At 35.7% G+C, this 17,776-nt stretch overlaps 2 protein-coding genes across 2 annotated transcripts; both read left to right on the top strand.

The window, feature by feature from the left end:
• The first annotated feature begins 603 nt into the window (after window positions 1-603).
• LOC108363808 (uncharacterized) lies at window positions 604-1,155 on the top strand. Its single transcript, XM_017617297.1, has one exon. It carries the CDS (start codon window positions 607-609, stop codon window positions 1,000-1,002), a length of 396 nt encoding a protein of 131 aa, XP_017472786.1. The 5' UTR covers window positions 604-606; the 3' UTR covers window positions 1,003-1,155.
• Window positions 1,156-16,111: 14,956 nt separating this feature from the next.
• LOC108363809 (uncharacterized) lies at window positions 16,112-17,074 on the top strand. The gene has a single exon (XM_017617298.1). The coding sequence runs from the start codon at window positions 16,295-16,297 to the stop codon at window positions 16,766-16,768; it is 474 nt and encodes a 157-aa protein (XP_017472787.1). The 5' UTR covers window positions 16,112-16,294; the 3' UTR covers window positions 16,769-17,074.
• The last annotated feature ends 702 nt before the right edge of the window (window positions 17,075-17,776 follow it).

Below are 17,776 nucleotides of genomic sequence, written 5' to 3' on the forward strand. Positions count from 1 at the left end.
TTTGATTCGCATTCGTGTTCTATTTTTTTATGGCAGAAGTACACTCGGAGATTTGCCATTGTCTGCCGAGGGGCGACAGCTTCTTTAAAACATTTCTGTTGATGTAGCTGGAACGAGAAATTAAGCCAGTTGGCAATAGGCATCTCTAAGCACTCAGCTACGGCGACAAGAGCACTACTCCAAACCGGCAGGAAAAGTCAGACAAAATGTAATAAAATATTAAACAAAAAACCAAACATGAATTTTTCACTTATCTTTATCTGTCTTAATTTTGATATAAAAAACTTTGTACTTATTTTGCTTTGCGCTTTTCTTAATAAAAGCTGTCTTTACTGTTAATGGTTTTGTGGTATTTTTTGGTCATGACTTCATACCAAGATAAGCATTTTCACTGTATAAAAACTACGTAAAATAAAAGCGGGTTTTCCGGTTTATTCTTAATTTCAAAATCGGCTGCCGGTTTTTTTCATATTACAATTTTTCGAATAACTCGAAAACTAGTTTTGGAAAAATGGCGAATAATCGAATACCCTAGTATTTACATATAGCACTATATGCGCACGCAAAATAAGTTGCATTTTTAGCGTATAAAAGCGTGCGATATCCATGCAGCAATCATATCGTTTCAAACTCTTAACCGAAAACATTTATTTAAAAAGCGAACTCTTTGACTACAAAACAAAACATAATCAAATAAAAATGCGTTTACTCAATTTGTGTTTGATGTTGGTACTATTCGTGTGCCTGTTGAGTGACGCCTATGGGAGTCCTGAAGAAATGGAAAATGTAGTTGCTTCGGATGTGGTGGTGCAGCCTTTATCGTTGTTGGATGTCGCTGAGCAGGGACACGAAAATGAAGGCGACCGTTTAACGCGTGAACATCGTGGTGGCTATAGAGGAGGCAGTAGACATTATGACGGACGTTATGGTGGGCATTATGATGGTCATTATCCTCAACATTATGAGAAACATCGTGATGGTTATAGAGGCGGTCATCACTAAGATTGAAATGCTAAAAGGACTGAATGCGAATAAGAAACTGAAGTTGAGGTTTACCTAATAACAAAAACTCTTTTCCTTATAACAAAAAGGCCGTCATACTTTTTTCCATATTGTACTAATAAATTATTCAATAAATTTTTTTGCATCACATAAGCTCGGCATTAAATGTCAGAAAGTAATGGGTGTGCTTTTTTTCAATTTGAATTGCGAAAAAATGCAATTACAATTTATTCAGAAGTAAACTGATTGGGGTTTAGAAAATGCCTATATATGTATATATATATATATATATATGTATATATTTAAGAGGTGGGTGTTACTAGAAAAAGACTACCGGCATGTTAAGGTTTAAAAGCAGACCGACGTAGATATTGCTCGCAACGAGGGTTCTAAACATTTCCGGCAGGAAATTGGCAACTAAGATTAACTTCTTACAACAATTTTTGAGTGAAACTAAAATAAAAATCAATTGAGAACATTTGTAAGGTAAAAAGAGACTTCCACAAACAAACTCTGTTAAAAAAGATACTGCAAAAGAAGGAGTAAAATTCCTTAAAACATGTTTTTTAGAAATTTTGCGTAATAAACGACGAAAAGTACGTAGTTTATTAACAAATATCTAATATGTATGTGTATTTAGATCTGGAAAATAGGTTTCTGAGATACTACAGTACTATAGGGACTTTTCGGTCACGTCAGTAGCAGAGGGTTAAAATCATATAAATGTTTTCTACTCTAAAATGACGAGGTAAAATTATAATAACCTTTTATGGAGAAATCCTTGTGTACTATTGACTTACTGTGCCTTAAAGATGAAAACAAACCCAAAAACCGATCATTCATTGACTGTGTTGAGTCCGTGAAATGCCTGTTCCAATTTTTACTTCAAAATACAACACCAATATCAACGGTGCTATTATTCTTTAAAAAAAATCCTTAGATCGTGTTAGTAGGCATGACTGCAGTTGTCTATTTCGAGACAATTAGATACATCGACTTTCTACCACTCTCGACTATTGTGCGCCATTCGAATACAACGAAAAGGTGTGCTCCCCCATTTTTGTAATAACACTTTACGCATACAAAAAATCGGTCCAATGAAATCCGTCAAAACTTGGAAAATATTCGTATTCATATTTGCACATAAAACCACAACATTATCTACATATATTCTATTGAAATAACTACTTAGGGCAAAATAAGGAAACAAAGTGATTATACGAAAGACTTAAGGCACGAACTTCTGAAATAGTTTTTCTAAATTAAGTTAGTTCATGTTATTTCAAATGTAATTTCGTCATTCCTTGCTAAATTCTACCGCTTTCAACTTTTTTTCATGCCCTGTGTCATTTTTTTTTCAATTTTTCCCTTCAATTAAAACACGTTGCTCAATGATTTGAAACATTTACCAAGTTGCTAGCATTTTTTAACTAAATTTGACAAAACGTTTAATTTCATGAAAATAAAAAGTTAAAATACTACAAGTTCGCTTGCAAAAGAAATAAACTCGGCCGAGATTCATTCTATCATTTGCATAGCAACAAAAAAATTATTGTCTAAACTGGGTGTAATATTAACAAAAAAAAAGAGAACTTAAACCTGGGAAAATTTAATACAACAATAGTAAAAGTTCTACATTTCAAACCTCGCCAATGTATTCCAATAAAAAAAACATGTATCTAAATTCAAGTAAAGTTAAGAATCTTAAATAATGAACTTGACTTGGAAATGTCGTTATAATGAAGCACAAAAAAATATTTTCATTTGACTTCTGACCAGAATTTTATAATTTTAGAAACTTCTTAAATGTAAACTTTCATTTCCTCTATTCTAAACACATTAACTTCCAATGGATCTCATGAATTTTTAAAAAACAATCGTCATTACGTTTTATTTTTGTTCCTCCACTTTTATCACCAGCAACGTACCTGTTTGTTGACTTCAATGTTTTGCGTGCATATGTGTGTACATTAGGGTGGTCTAAAAAAAAAGTAAAGTCGGAAATTTAATGCTCTCACCCCCTAGGATTGTTGTTTTTTAATTTTAACTATTTTTTAAGGGTCTCCGAAATATCCCAAAAAAAATCAAATATACAAACATAAATATACAAAAGAAAAAAAGAAAAAAATGTTTAAATTAAAAAACGTTTAAATAAACAATTGGGCATTATTCTCTGAAGTCTTCTGAAGAGAAGCAGAGTTTTCAGATTGAAAAATTTTGATTTCCATGGATTCTATGCCATTTCTACGAAAAGTCTTTTTTCCCCATACAAAATACATGGGAAACTTTGAGCGCTTTGAGCGACCTCTAAATATATTTTGATTTTAAAATAAAAAAACAGGGTTATATTTTTTTCCCATACATTTTTGGACCACCCTAGTGTACATGCATGTTTAAGAAGAACCGAATAAAAGCGTCTTGCGCCCGTAAGTAGAGTCAACAAGTAAATTAACTTTAGCTTCTAGATCAAAGCATATCTTTTGGCGTTTTCAATAAATGTGTGCATACAAAAATGATTCCTTTTTTTAATAGGTAGTGAAAAGTGCGCTGTAGAGCTTGGGCTTTAGTTTTGATGTGAAACCAGGTTTTATTGTTATCCTCTTCGCTCATGAATTCCACCAAAACTAAGATTCGGATTAGGATGTCGTTGGAAAGCCTTAATTAAGTAGTTCGAATTAAATGTTATATGAGAGCTAATAGTTTCCGCTGCAAAACGTTTTCAATATCAAACTATGTGTTATAAATAGACTGCGGATGTTTATGCAGAAAACGAATACAAAATTCCAGGCATTACGGGGCGCATATACAGAAAGTGTTTAACTCAGTGAGAGGGCAGGACCAGGATGACTGTATGCGCATAAAAATTTATTAAAGCAAAAATATTTTGGGTAGGCGTCGGGGCCAATAATAACCATCAGTTACCACCTCTGTATGGTTGTAAGTCATGCAGAGTCCCTACGGTTTGTAGCGCTGTGGCTTTGCCGCTTAAACTCTGTAAGAGTGTTTAGGGGTGTGCGTCAAGCGAGAGTGTAGCTCTTGTACCACCTCCGTATGCCCGAAGCAATACAATAAGCGAGTTTGTTGAGCATGATTTGGGGTGCCAGCAATTAACTTCTTTAGTAGGTTTTGTTCTGCGGCAGTTGAGAAGTTCCTAAAAAATTCATACCCAATGAAGAGCGAGCGAATTATTTTTTAAACACAAGTGCATGGGTTTATTCGATGCATTTGGTTTTGGGCGGGAGTGCAATACAAGTGCGTGTGTGTGTTCGCTGTTCTTTGTTCATGCGGACAAAAGAACAAGTCGCTTAAACAGAAAGCATGGAAAGGTTATGAAGCCCCAAATTGATGAAAGTCTCTATTTGAATAGATAAGCTTACGTAATTATTGTACGTATACTGAATGCATTCCAACAATGTTTTTTTTCTATAAGTAACTTTACTTACTGGATTTGGTACTCATTATTTTGAGATTTGTCATAACTGCTAACATTGTGTTCAGCGATAATCTCATCGGTTTCTTTCTTATAGGAAAATTGAAAAAAATCGAGCCAATACTAGTTCTGATTCGGAAATGGAACGGGCGAAATCAGAATGCATGACACCGCATGCATTTTTTCTCGATTTCAGTTCTGATTCTAACAGCAAACACATTCTGCAACCACCTTGATTATTTTTATTATTTGGTTCTAAAAACTATACTATAACAAGATGTCGTTGCTAAAATAAAATATTTGTTCAGTCGATTTCATGAATTTGATTTTTTTATGTGGCGATTAAGGGCGATTTTTTTAAAAAGAATTTGCGCTTTGTTATAAACAATCTGAACTCTCTGATCCGAAGAGCTTATGGAAATAATCATGTTATTTGTTGTAAAGTATCTATTCAAACTGAGAATTTCAAAATACTCTTCTAGAAATAACTGATAATGAAGAGAAGCGTGTTACCATTTGCTAGCTTCGAGGAGGTTGCAAGTTCGAATGGCGTCAGACGAAACACTTTCGAATTATATGAAAAGTGCTCGGGCATTCAGATAAAAGTCATCAATAAAAATCAGTCAGTGACATTTATTTTTTTTTTAGGTCATACTTATAAACGAAACAGGATTGAGTATAACCGTGCAACTGTAACTGAAAAAGTGCTACCAGTTTATCCATTTTCGGGACAAAATTCGATTTAGCCGGCAGCCGATTTGTCAGCCATTTCCGATTTCGTTATTTGCCATATTTTATTAAAATTCAAATATATGTACATATAAGTTTGCATTTTTTACAAATTTGGCGACCCTATTAGAAACTGCCTGCCTTATGTCGGACTGTGTTAAGTCCATAAAATTGAAAGAATTTTCTCTAATCCGTAAAGTCTTAAAATACTGGGCCGATTTCAATGATTTTTATTTTATGTGAATATAAAGTGACCCAAAATATGAACTGGGACGCGACATTTTAGCTTATTATTTTTTTATGAAAGTATTGCTAATTTCTTACAAACACCATTTAAATCAAAATTTCATATTTTACGCAAAAATTATGCTCTAGCTACTTAAAATGTTCACCATATTGGATTAAATTTTCACGGACTACAAAACTGCGTACATACCATTTTGTAAAGATGCTGATTAAAAAGTTAAAAATTTTGGTGAAATTTTGCAGAATTCTCATAATTTTTCCACAAAGTCTTAAATTGAGACTTATACGGTTTTTGTTGAGTAATGAGCTATATTTTCATAAAAGAATAATAAACATTAAATAAACTAAAAAAAAATTCAAAGAAGGACGTAGCCTGTATAATTTTTGTTATGAATGGCTTAAATTTAAGGGCGAAGTTTTATTCGCAACATTTAGAAAATAACGAATGACAATAAAAGAGCACGAATATCGATGTGAAGCAAAACTCTATGGGAGGACAACACCTGTGAATAATTGTATCATGGTGAAAATATACTTTATTGTTGCTTATTATTGCTCTCAGACAGGCATGTGAGAGAGTAAGGTGGACATTAAAAACAGGAGTTTCGAATAAATGGACATCAAAATACAATTAAATAAGTGAATTGTTATAAACCTAAAAATGAATGGGGTTTTCTTTTCGCGAAATAGTGTTGGCCTGTTTTCTTCAGCCCTTTCACAGCTTCGCGTGTTCATTTCTCAAAATATTGCCCTCCGGCTAAGCAAAATACTTTGTACTAATATAGCCATTTTAAGGACGAAAAGTAACCTAGTGCAAATGTTACAATATAAGGCAAAACTTTTCAATAAAAAAGAAAACGCCATAAGTTTGTAATTGATCTCTCTTTTATATTTAAGTAATACAAACATAACTTCTGATGTACGTATAACGATAGTTTTTTTTTGCTAAAAATAATTTGTAATGAATTTACCAGTCTTTATTTTCGTGATTTATTTAACGAGTGATGTAAAGCTTAACCTTTATTATAAAGAATATAAAATGATTTTACCAGTCTTTCTACTTGCGATTTCTTTAAATAAAACATGTGAATTATAATTGAAACATTTAGCCGCTTTTTTTTGCGAATATAGCCGGTCTGGTTCTGGCAACACTGAACTGCATACCCAAAACAACGGCTATAACATATTGCACTGTGGTCATGCTGCTGGCAAATATCGGCTTGTTAACGCATGCTCGCAGACAGCCCGTGTGCGAGTCAGTTAGCAAACATGCTGTCAGTCTGTTGTGATTGCAGCTTATCAACGTGAAAGCTTTCTTGTGTTGCTACTGTGCGATTTTTTGCTGCTCATATGCGAATATAATTTAAGGCTGAAACAATTAGCTTTCCCGAATCACTTTTTGGTCCTCGAAGCTTCTAAAGCTGAAACTTAGCGATAGGCATCAGTTCGTTATTGGATTTTACATGTAGGCTCAACCAACCCGCGGCAGGAGCAAATGGGTCGTTCTTAAAAAACATGACCATTCTGAATTTTGTAATTTTTAAAAATTAAGTTGGCCAAATATGTTTATAATTGGACTCATGTGGTTACGGATGGTATCAACAATAGGAATCCATAACCAGCAGTATTTTTTTTAATTTTTGGAGTTAATAAGTCACAGAGTGGACCGGTAACAGAGGGGACAAATTAACTCAAAAATACCATATTTTAGCTTTTTATTCGAATTTTGGAGAATTTATTTGTCCACTTAATTAATGTACATAAAATATTTATAAAAAAATTATAAAATAAATAAAAAATCACTTTACTCACCGTTTTTCAACAGTAACAGAGTTGACACTGAATAAGGGTACGTACCCGGCATACAATTGGGTTCCTTACTCAACAACGCACTAAACAAGACTGAACAGTTCAAAACACATTTTGTTGATTTTAGCTAAGTTATGATGGAGAAGCATAAGAGAAATATACGCGTCATAACGTTTAACAAACATTTTTCAATAAAATGAGTGGACGTAACAGAGGGGACCAAAACCTGGGGACACAAATTTTCTTCATAAAAATTATACAAAAAAATTATTTTTCATCATTCTTTTCTATATATGGTATTAATATACACAAACTGAATAACAAAAATTGTAAATATTATTTTTTTTCAATTTTATTTCAACTGAAAATAACTATTAAATTTTTATAAATTGGCTCGGGACACAGGTTTTTGCTAAACCTTTGACATTGAAAATATTTTTTAAGTTATTTTCAGATAATTAATTATTTTTTTTTTATAATATAGTTACGTAGAATCGATAATAATTTATAAAAATGCAGATATTTTTCTATTTTCTTTTTGAAGAAACAAAATATAAAATAGTAAAGTCTGGGGACACCAATTGGTCATGTTTTTTAAGAACGACCCAAATATCTCTTCATTGCTCGCTCTGACATTGAAATCGCCTAGCATGATTTTTATATCATGATTCATAACGGAGCAAGTACTGTACGTGCCCTCCATGCGATCATAGAAGAGATCTTTGGACTCGATGTCCTTCTCTAGAGCCATTTTGTGGACATAAATGAGTGAGATTTTATTTTCCGCTACAAATCCAATACTGAATTCACACTCGTAGCTGTAAAGGGCGTCGCAAGACCCACGTATTTTTTACGTTTCTCCGTCCATCGCATTTACGACATCATCAACCAACCAAACGGTGGCATATTTCTGTAAAGGCTCTAGTCATTCTTGGTGCATACCTTCAATTCAATGACCTCCGAATCTTCGCCTTGGCCGGCATGCAAATAAAAGAGTCTCATCCAAGACATTTTTTAACGCTTTCACTAGTACTTGTTTTTACTTTGCGGTTTCCAAGCCCAGCGCACAACTCTTACCTGGAATCTTTGTGTTAGAAGCATACAAATTTTGATTACTTACTTGCATAAAACTGTATAATCTTTAGTTAAAATTACAAGCAGAGAAAAGGAATGAGACTTAAGTAAAATAGGTCAACAACTCATACGCTGAAGATTTTTTCTTATTTTCAAACAAAGATTTTGTGAGAGTTCCCTTGACTGGATATATAACGAGCAATGTATTTCTTTAACAAACTAAACAAGCCTGCTCTAAAAACTATTTATTGAGCACTTAAATATTTATTTATAACCTCTCCGGCGAATAAAAGAAGAAATGAAATTGAATTTTTAAAAGAGCTGCCCAACAAAATGAGGGCCAAATCAATTGACACCTCGTTGCTGCGGCCATTAGGCAATAGGTGCGAATTGTTACAAAACTTTTATTTTTCTAGCATTGTGCGTTAGTTCATACCTACGCAGCTAAGAGTAGATGGCAAAAATAGGTAACACATAAAAAGTAAGAGAAAACTAATATTTTATTGCCATTTTTTCAAAAATTCGCACTTCACTTCACTCACTTAAAATGGGACCAAAGGCGAATACCTACACGCTAGCACCACTAAAAAAGAAAGTGAGTACATTTGAGGAGTTTAGAGAAATTGAAGTGAGGAAAAAGAAATCACACTGCACCACCATAAATACCTTAATTGCCGCGACAATTGACAACAGTTAAAGTTAGACAACCTTGAAGAAAGCAACATGAATTGCAACTACACAATCGCCGCTCTTCTCCTTTTCATCAGCATCCTAACGCTCCAGCAATGCTGTGATGCGATTCCTGCCGAACAACGTGAAGCACGTCAGGCAAAATTATCTAACAATAGTGGAGTATCACAAGCGGAAGTGAAGGCGTTTAGCAGTCAGCCGTTGGAAGGAGGACAGTCGGCAAATCAACTGCAAGCTCTAGCCGGCTTTGCTGGCATTATAAGTGCCATTCCCTATGCTCGTTACGGTGGACTAGCCTACGGAGGCAGCGGATATGCCGGTAGTCCAGGCATGGGATTGATGGGCACGCCGATTGGCGGCCCATTTAGAGTAGTTAATAGTGGAGCAACTGGCATAGGCGCGCCGCAGTTTGGCAATCCAGCTGGCTTCAATTATCCGGCTGCAGCCAACTATGTGGGCAATAACTTGTCACCTTATCCACTAAATGGACCGGATGTCTTTTCAAATTATATATTCGGCGGTTTACCACAAACGCAAAGCCAGTTTGGCGCCCCTCTAGCTGGCGCAAATAACTTGGATGCGCTTATAAATATGGCCAATTTGCAAGGCCTTACTGGAAGCGGTAATCCGGTATTTGGAGCGCAAATGCAGCCCACGCAGCTGCAGTTACAAGGATCAGGACAAGCTTCACAACTACAGCTGCAACCACAGCTGCAACCACAGCCACAGTTAGGAGGCGCTTATTCTTATCCGCCTGCATTCTTGGGACAAATGGCTGGCTATGGACAGGGGTTTCAGGCTTATCAAGTGCTATAGATAAACTAGGCAAATTAAAGTGCCGGTAATTTAATTTATTTATTTTCTATATTTAAACTTTTTATATGCGAAAAATGTAAAACATTAAATACAAAATATTTTGTACAAAAACAAAACGTGCTGCACTTCCTTTCTTTTGCTCATTTAAACTGGCACCTTAGCCACTTTGATATACACCAGTTTGATATCCACCACTTTGATATCCACCACTACCGCCTACAGCTGCCACTGGTCGCCCTCCACTTGCCAAGGGGCCCGGTACAATGCGATAAGCGGTATTTGCTTGCGGTCTTCCACCGGTGCCACCCACATTTTTGTACACCGTCTGTGGGTGATTTGCCGAATATCCACCACCAGGTCCACCAGCACCAGCGCTCACAGCATTCACCACAAAATCACTGCCCGGCGAGGGACGTCCACCAAATTTAAAGCCCCCTACACCATTGTAAGGTCGTGTAGCAACTGCGCCGCTAGCTGGCACATAAGCGAGACGGACATTTCCATTGCCGTTACCGTTAGCATTTACATTGCCACTGCTATAGCTATTGCCAGTATTGCTGCCACCAATGCCAATGCTATTACTGTTGACACTGCCATGGTTGGTGTTGCTGGTGTAGGCGAGATTGGGTCGATAGCCACCTGGCGTGCCATAACGTCCTGTTTGGCGTATAAATCTTTGATGTATTACAGCTAGGCGTGCCTCTAAAATGGGCAGCAACAACAAAAGCAAGTAGAGAAACTTCATTTAATTGTCTCAATAATATTGTGTAGGTATGTACGTATGTAGTTGCCGCTACGGATGCTGTAAGTATTCCAAGTGTTCTCCCAGAACGCACTGTCAATTGAGTGGCCTGTTGCATGTGCTTTTATACTCTTCCAAATAGCACCACTACCCCAACTGCCACAAGCCGAATGGAAAATTAGCAAAAGCCAACAGGATCAACAACTTTGCTGAGGCGACACAAGTTGACCTACTTCATTTGGTGGCAACTAACTAACTAGTTGTGAAAATACTATTTGCCTGCAGCACATGCAACATACATACATACATACATACCAGAAATTGCATACAACATTGCATAATCACAGATCATCACACCTTCGCCGTTGTCTGTGGCTATGTTAAATATGCCACATGTTGTTGCATGTAATAGAAAAATATGCAAATTGCACACGAATGACACTTGCTACTTTTTTGACTCTTATTTGTGCGTAGTCATTTATTTACATCTGCGCATGCAAAGGTGCTGTAGCTATCCGCTGGCTAGTAGACAAACAACTTGTTTAAAATTTCACTGTTATTTAACACTTCATTCCAGCCACAACGTAAAAAAATCTAATGCCAAGTGCACTAAACTGGTTTTTCTTTCCCACATTTCATCGTTGTTTGAATTGCGCATGCGCTACCGCCGAAAACTGGTATAAATGTTATACTTTTTTCTTACTACACACATTCAACATCTTGTTCCAATTTTTTATTACTTATTTTGAGATTTACATGCATTCGTCAGTAATTCAATTCAATTATTAACAATTTGTTAACAAACGGTAAATTATTGCTACTAATTAAATTTACACCCAACAGATTTTTAATTCTTCCTTAACCCAATTAAGCTGCAAGGATGTGCTTGAGCGGCATTCAAACACGCGCGAGTTCATTATTTAAATTGTTACTGAGCGCAAATTTTTTTTCTTCACGTCTTCCTCACCCCGGAGGAGCTTTTGGGAACTACATTATAAATATAAAAAATATACTCGAAAGTAATTAAATGGCAGTAAAAGCTTTATTTTTCTGGGTAAAAGGGCAAAGGAAAAAACAGACTTTCAAAATGTTCATCCTGTTCAAGGCAGCAAGAGCAAATGGGGTTGCCATATATGCCAATCACAGTCAGGTGTTTGTGCCACTTAAATTATTCAGTCAACAGTCCCACAAGTTGTCTGCAGTTCACTCTATTGAATGAAGGCACGACCATTCGAGATTGAGGGTCAAATGAGTTTCGCCCACCTACATCCTCTCTTGGAAGCCTGGCAGTCATTGTTGAGCGAAATATACACCCACTTTCTGACGGGGGTTTCGATGACCGAAGTTGGAATTGCTATAATTGGTTACGGACCTAAAAATACCTGATCTGAGCCCTCTCTGGCCTCATTACAAGTTATCCTCGAGTGATCTGGCACCCAGAGTAAGAAAAGTTCGTTAAGCTTTCCAACATAATTTAGCTGAGACTTCCATTTCCGGACAAGTCTGGAAGTAGTTAAAGAAATAGCGAGCGTCTTGAGTTCAGCTTGGCTGTCACCACATACAAGTAAACTAATGAATCTTCACCTATTTTCCATCACGTAGTTGCCTTGAAATACGGAAGGACTTTCCACAAGAGAGGAGTGAAGATCCTGCCCAAGTTCTGCTTTGGAGCCGTCAGTAAAGATGCGACAGTGTGTGAGCCCGGACTCAAAGAACTCAATATTGTAGAATCTCCTCAGAAATAGTAATGGTGTGCCATCCTATCTTAGGGCATTGAAAATGCACTTGTGTCTAGATCTCTGCCACCAACAGTCTCCGCCTCGCGCCACTTAGTATCATACTAAGGTCCACTTCTTGTAGGCCCGCAGGCGTTATTTGAGGCCTCCCCATATATAAAGGTGCAAAGTGATGGTTAATTTAGCAAAACATCAAGTGCTTCTATACAGCACATCGCGACTGTCGTTTAGAAAACAGATTTCCAATGCTATTGATTGATATTATGCTACACCAAACCACTGAAGCATAACGTATAATCGATCTAATCATCGATGTGTAGATCCAGAGAAAACCCCATAGTGAAAGACCACACATTTGACCCAAGGCGTGTTTACCGTACGCCATACGATTTTTGGGCCAGTGTAGTCATCCTTTTCAACTCTACGGATGAAGACCACATCTATATATGTACTAGTATATATGTGAGCAAGTGTTAGTGTGAGCATATGTGAGTGAAAATGTTTTTTTCAAGGGCGCAAAACAGAAGCTCAACAATTTCTTTAAGTACAATAGACATAACACCATCGGGACTGGGCGATTTGAAGTTGTCAAAGGAATCAATAGCTTACACGTATAACCCGAAACGATTTTCCAATGTATTCAAGTATAGTTGCCCATTGGGCCAAAACTCTAGGGAAAGGATTACATACGAAAGTATCAGAAAAAAAGGTGATATAGAGAAATCATTAATACAACTTATTAATCTTATTAATGAATCTTAGTTATTTGTCGTAGAAAAGATAATGTAGCTGATGGTTCCCGCTATGTTTGCTGTTATGCGAGTTCAGTTTCAAACTATAATCCTGGATAATTCTTAAAGAGATGTCAGCGGATGCCTTTGATTTCATGACAGCGATGCCTTTCACCATTTGTCTGCTACTTTAAGCATTGCAAAGTTTTCCAATGCAAAATCTGTTGTCATTATACCAAAAGCATTTGAAACTAACCGCCAGATCTTGCCTAGTTTCGGTTTGTCTTTGGAACCAAAATTAAAGAATTCTGTTCAAACTCAACAACTCCCAGTGCTCAGAACTCCGACCGGCCTGCCATAATCGACCCATCGACTTTCTTGAAAATCAACTTAATGCAGTAAAAGTCGCTTCTGATGCTTTGACACATAGTGGCCGAAGTGTATATACCCCCAATCCTTTGCAACCCTTGTAACAAAAAAATTGTGATTTGGATCAAAATTATAGGCCACCATAATAGTGATATGTACTTATACCGAAAATACCATAGGCGGACTTAAGCCCGATATCAGGAAACTTTCATTCTCCCATTTACCTTCGTTTAGACGTAAGTTTTCTATGTTAGCATACACTCCCGTAGAATAATTGGCATAATCCCCACAGCTAGTATTATTTGAGCCCATATAAACTTCTCTACACCATACTTTAGCATCTTCAAATGTACACCATCTGGACCCGTTGATTTAAAGTCGCCGTTTCAGAGGTTTCCTACACTTTTACGAAGTTTGGTAAGTTCAACACTCCACCAGGGAACCGTCTTTCCCTCTTTGTTTCTTCTTATCAGACCTTCTTCCCAAAAACAAGCAATCGAAATAATCTGTACCGTGCCATTCGCCTATTCCATTATTTTAAGGTTTTTAAGTTTATGGAGTCTGGTATTCTCGCTTCGTGGATCAACCGAAACGTTTCCCAGTTCGTCTTCGATGACTTCGACCTTCAATGAATCGATGATCAACTGGGGATTTTTCCACTTTTCGGATGCTCAAACCCCGAGATTAAAAAGAGAATTAGGGGTTTTTCACTTTTGTTGAATCCGTTTAACATTTCTTAATATTTTTTACCTTAACAAGCAATTCTTTAACCCTGCCAGGTCTGCTTATTTTGCCAATTTTTTCTTACAGCCTACGTAAGAACATCAAAAAAATACTAAACAAATAATGTGAAAATAGTAAAGTCAATTATATCTAATTTTTTCGCGGAAGCAATAGTTTCCAGTATTTAATGCAAACAAGTGAATTTTCTTAAAAGCGCCCTCCATGCAGCAGTATGCTAGATAAACACACATTACAGAAAAAATAATTTGATAAAACAGGTATGCAAGAGAACATATATAATGTAAATTTCCTTGGAGTAAAAAACTAATAAAAATTCCCACCTTTTTTATACCTTTCCAGTGATTCCTCACAAGACTAAACGGTAAAGTTTTGGCTGAGTTATTCATGTTTTCCTTAAACCAATCTTTGCAAAAAGTTCAAAAACAGCATCAAAATTCATTATAAGGATTCCGTTGAAATCTTTTTTAAAAATTTTATGCAAAGAAGATGAAAAATAAATAAAAAATCAAAAAATTTATTCATCAAAGACTCAGTTTTTGGAGTTTCCAGCTCTGGTAAATCTTAATATTTTTTTCAAAATATTTTGGTAGAAGTCTTGAAATATATTTTGTTTGATAATTCTAATGGAAATCCAGTTCCGATTTTTGTTTTTTTTTTTGTATGGGGAGTAATGCAGTCTAATGTACATACATACGTGCGCCAAATTTTTATTATTTACGTATAATATATTTTTTTTTTAATTTTAGTACGAATTTATTTTAAGTGTAGGTACTTATAGATCAGTCACAAACCATACAGTAGTCCATTAAAGACGTCATACTTCGGTCGAACTTGTCTGCCATGTGACACTCATAAGTCTGATAGCTGGTGCCAACAATTCGTTTTTTTCTTTAATTGGGCAAAACTAAAACCACTTCAACAATACCTCTTAAAGTCAGTACGAAACAGTAGGAGGGCAAACCGAGTATAGAGTTTGGGAAGCTATTGACAATATGTTAGAGTGGAGCGAAAAAAATCAACTTTTAGTTCGGGTAATTCTTACAGTGGCACGCAGTTTTTCAATACAAAGTATGTTCGACAATTGTTTTTATACGACAAAAAACGTCTAACACTGTCACAAAAAAAATTGCCACAAATCTATGCGATTTTTAGTAATTTGAAACCTGCACTTTATTATACCAAAATTTAATGGGCTACAACAAAGTAAAAAATCGATAGTTTGGGATATTTTTCGAAACTTTAAAATTATTTAAAACGGTACCATTTGACCATGTTCCAAATCAAGAATTTCCAAATCGAAAAATTGTTTTTTTTCGCTCCATCCTAATGTACATACTGCAGACGCAAAACTTTCATGTATTTGAAAATGATTAAGACGATAAGAATGCTAAGAAGCTGAACAGCGGAACAGCAACGATTTGCTTCCAAAACGACGTAAATATTGGATTACTAGAGCAAGCATTTATTTTACTGCTAGGCGATTATTGAAACGTCTGTGGTATATGAGTAATTAGATAAGGATACGACTATTACACTACTGAAAGTACCAAATGCCAAATGGAAAAAGGTCGTAAATCTTTAATGCGTCTGTGACCCACACAGCTGTCACACATTTTTTTCTTTTTATGATTGTTTGATAATTGCAATACACGCGTACTTACTCGAATCTTGCAACATTTACTTACCTGCCTTAAGGTGCAATAAAAGTAGAGTAGCAGTTATACATGGATGTACATACTTATGTAGCCCAAAGCGCAGGTAGTTTGAATACAATGAAAACAAACAAAGCTGCCGAGTAAATAGAGCAGTAGGATTTTGAAAAATCCGTAAATATTTTTTCAATACTCTTACAAATGTATGTACTAAATACGTATGTATATTTGTAGCCGGTAAGACCGGAATTTTCATTAACTTCCATGTGACATAAGCGATCAGCTGTATAAGAGCGCTCAACGACAATTGGAAATTTAACAGTTTCTGGTATCAACTCAAGGCAAACAGACGGCTATTCCACATTACGCAGAGCATTGAGCAATTTCCAAAACTCACACTACGGCAACGACGCGATTCACGGCAAGAACGCGATTCACAGCAAAATCAATCACTTTAAAAGACGCGTGTTCCAGCAAAAGTTCTAACGCCATTACCGACGATCATTTAGCATTAGCAATTAGCAATGTCTTATGAATTAAAATACACATTCTTAGTATTCGTTAATGTATTGTGTTTGAATTACATCACCTACGGCGCGGCATATCCCTGGCAAGCCGACCACGAAGGCTATGATGCCAGCCTCGATCCAGTGATGTGGTCGCGCGCATTCGTTAAGGATTACATACGAAGACCACGGCAATTTACTGCACTCCCTTCGGCGGTGGACGAAGCTAATGAAATTCAATTAATTAAAAGATTTGATGAATTTCAACAGCGTTTCGTCGATACAAATCGTGCTGCAAGTGATATTTTGCGCGATGAGTCGCACAGGCGTACAGAAGCTGGTTTGGGCAGACGCAGATCTGGCGCAGTGCAAGTGGACAGTGATGATTGGAGCACAGCTGCGATTGCCGAACGCAGGTCAAGCAGCAAAAGAAAATCTAGCTTAAATCGCTCGAAAATACAGCATAGAAGGAAACGTAATCACATACGTTAGACATTTATGCTTTTTAAAGATTAGTTGGAGAAGAAAAAAATTAAATTGTGTACTGATATTAAATACTTTTAAGCCATTTATTAAGATTATTTATATAGAAATGTGTGTTTGTGCAATTGTTGTGAAAATTTGAGATAATGAGGCGGGTTGTGCAATTCATTTTCGAGTGAATTTCTAACCAATTCGCTTTGCATTCAAATTGAGCTTTGTTGAAATTCACTCACTCGGAAGTAAATTGCAACATCTGCCTGAATATATTATTACACATATTTTGAAATTATGAGAGTGATAGTTTTATGTAGTTAATTATACCACTATGTGTAGATATATATGCAAATACTGAGAAATAAATTATAACGTAAAGTATTATATGAACAGAATTCCTACCTCAATAAGTCATACATAAACAAAATAGGACAGACGTATATACGCTAGCGTTCAAAAGTGGATGAATGGTATTTTGTTCTTAATATTTTTGAGCGGCTAAAAATCGCATTGATTTCTAATATTTTTATTTTTTGGTGACGGCTTTTGCGATGTTTTTCATATAAATAGCAAAATTTTGGAAAAGCGGCGTTAATTTTTTTTATTTTTTTCGCAAACAGTCTGGCGCATATCGTTCCACAAGAAATTCTTGTTTATATGAAGAAAAGTGCGAAACGCCGTCAACAAAAAAAATTTAATATTAAAAATCAATGAAATTTTTTAGCCGCTGAAAACCTGCACTTTTTTTACTTAAAGCCCGTTAACTGCATACCCAAAAATTATATACAAATTCTATTTGGAAAAGCTCGAAATTTAGATTTGTAGAATTTTTTCTAAATTCTGTATAAAGTTTGGAAGCGTGATTTATATTGTTCTTGTTAAAGCATGAACCATGTTTATATAAAAAAAGCAAAAAAAAATTAGCTTGAAAAACATTGTAAATATTAAAAACAAATCCACTTTTGTCCGCCAGTGTTATTCGAGTGCTTTTTTTTGGCGAATATTTTTTTCACTCCTTCCTGG

This window comes from Rhagoletis zephyria, unplaced genomic scaffold, assembly GCF_001687245.7.
Source record: "Rhagoletis zephyria isolate East Lansing unplaced genomic scaffold, Rhagoletis_zephyria_1.1 Rzeph_scaffold_01380, whole genome shotgun sequence".
In the NCBI taxonomy this organism is placed as follows: domain Eukaryota; kingdom Metazoa; phylum Arthropoda; class Insecta; order Diptera; family Tephritidae; genus Rhagoletis; species Rhagoletis zephyria.

Excerpts from the sequence above, each read along its gene's own strand:
- LOC108363808 (XM_017617297.1), top strand. The coding sequence starts at position 607 with ATGCAGCAATCATATCGTTTCAAACTCTTAACCGAAAACATTTATTTA.
- LOC108363809 (XM_017617298.1), top strand. The coding sequence starts at position 16,295 with ATGTCTTATGAATTAAAATACACATTCTTAGTATTCGTTAATGTATTG.